At 30.9% G+C, this 314-nt stretch overlaps 1 protein-coding gene across 3 annotated transcripts in view; it reads left to right on the top strand.

Moving 5' to 3' along the window:
- The window catches only part of MMADHC (methylmalonic aciduria and homocystinuria, cblD type), a 21829-nt gene that overhangs the window by 7131 nt on the left and 14384 nt on the right, over positions 1-314 (top strand). For 2 of the 3 annotated variants that reach the window (XM_015563814.1, XM_015563812.1), the window contains exon 4: positions 1-111. This exon is cut by the window's left edge and continues 1 nt beyond it. In XM_015563814.1, coding sequence (XP_015419300.1) covers positions 1-111 — 111 coding nt within the window. The remainder of the gene's footprint in view (positions 112-314) is intronic. The other variant, XM_006753600.2, reaches the window with a different exon arrangement.

Here is a 314-nt window from a genome sequence, read left to right as displayed (position 1 = left end):
TCCCAGGATTTTACTCTTTAATTAAAAGGGTTGTCAATCCCAAAGCCTTTTCAACTGCAGGATCCTCAGGTTCTGATGAGTCTCATGTGGCCACTGCACCTCCTGATATATGTAAGTAAACATTATTATTGCTTTCCTTATAATTGTTTCAAAACATTTTTAGTTGTGATTCCTATAATATTTCTTCTTGAGGTTTTACAGATTTTCTAAAGTTAAGCTTATACCATCGAATATAAACCCAAAGTTCTGCCTAAATATTTATATCCAAAAGCAACATTTAAAAAAAAAAAGAATATTGGTTTCTAAAACTTACT

This window comes from Myotis davidii, unplaced genomic scaffold (assembly GCF_000327345.1).
Source record: "Myotis davidii unplaced genomic scaffold, ASM32734v1 scaffold110, whole genome shotgun sequence".
Lineage (NCBI taxonomy): Eukaryota > Metazoa > Chordata > Mammalia > Chiroptera > Vespertilionidae > Myotis > Myotis davidii.
This window is presented reverse-complemented; position numbering and strand designations above follow the sequence as displayed.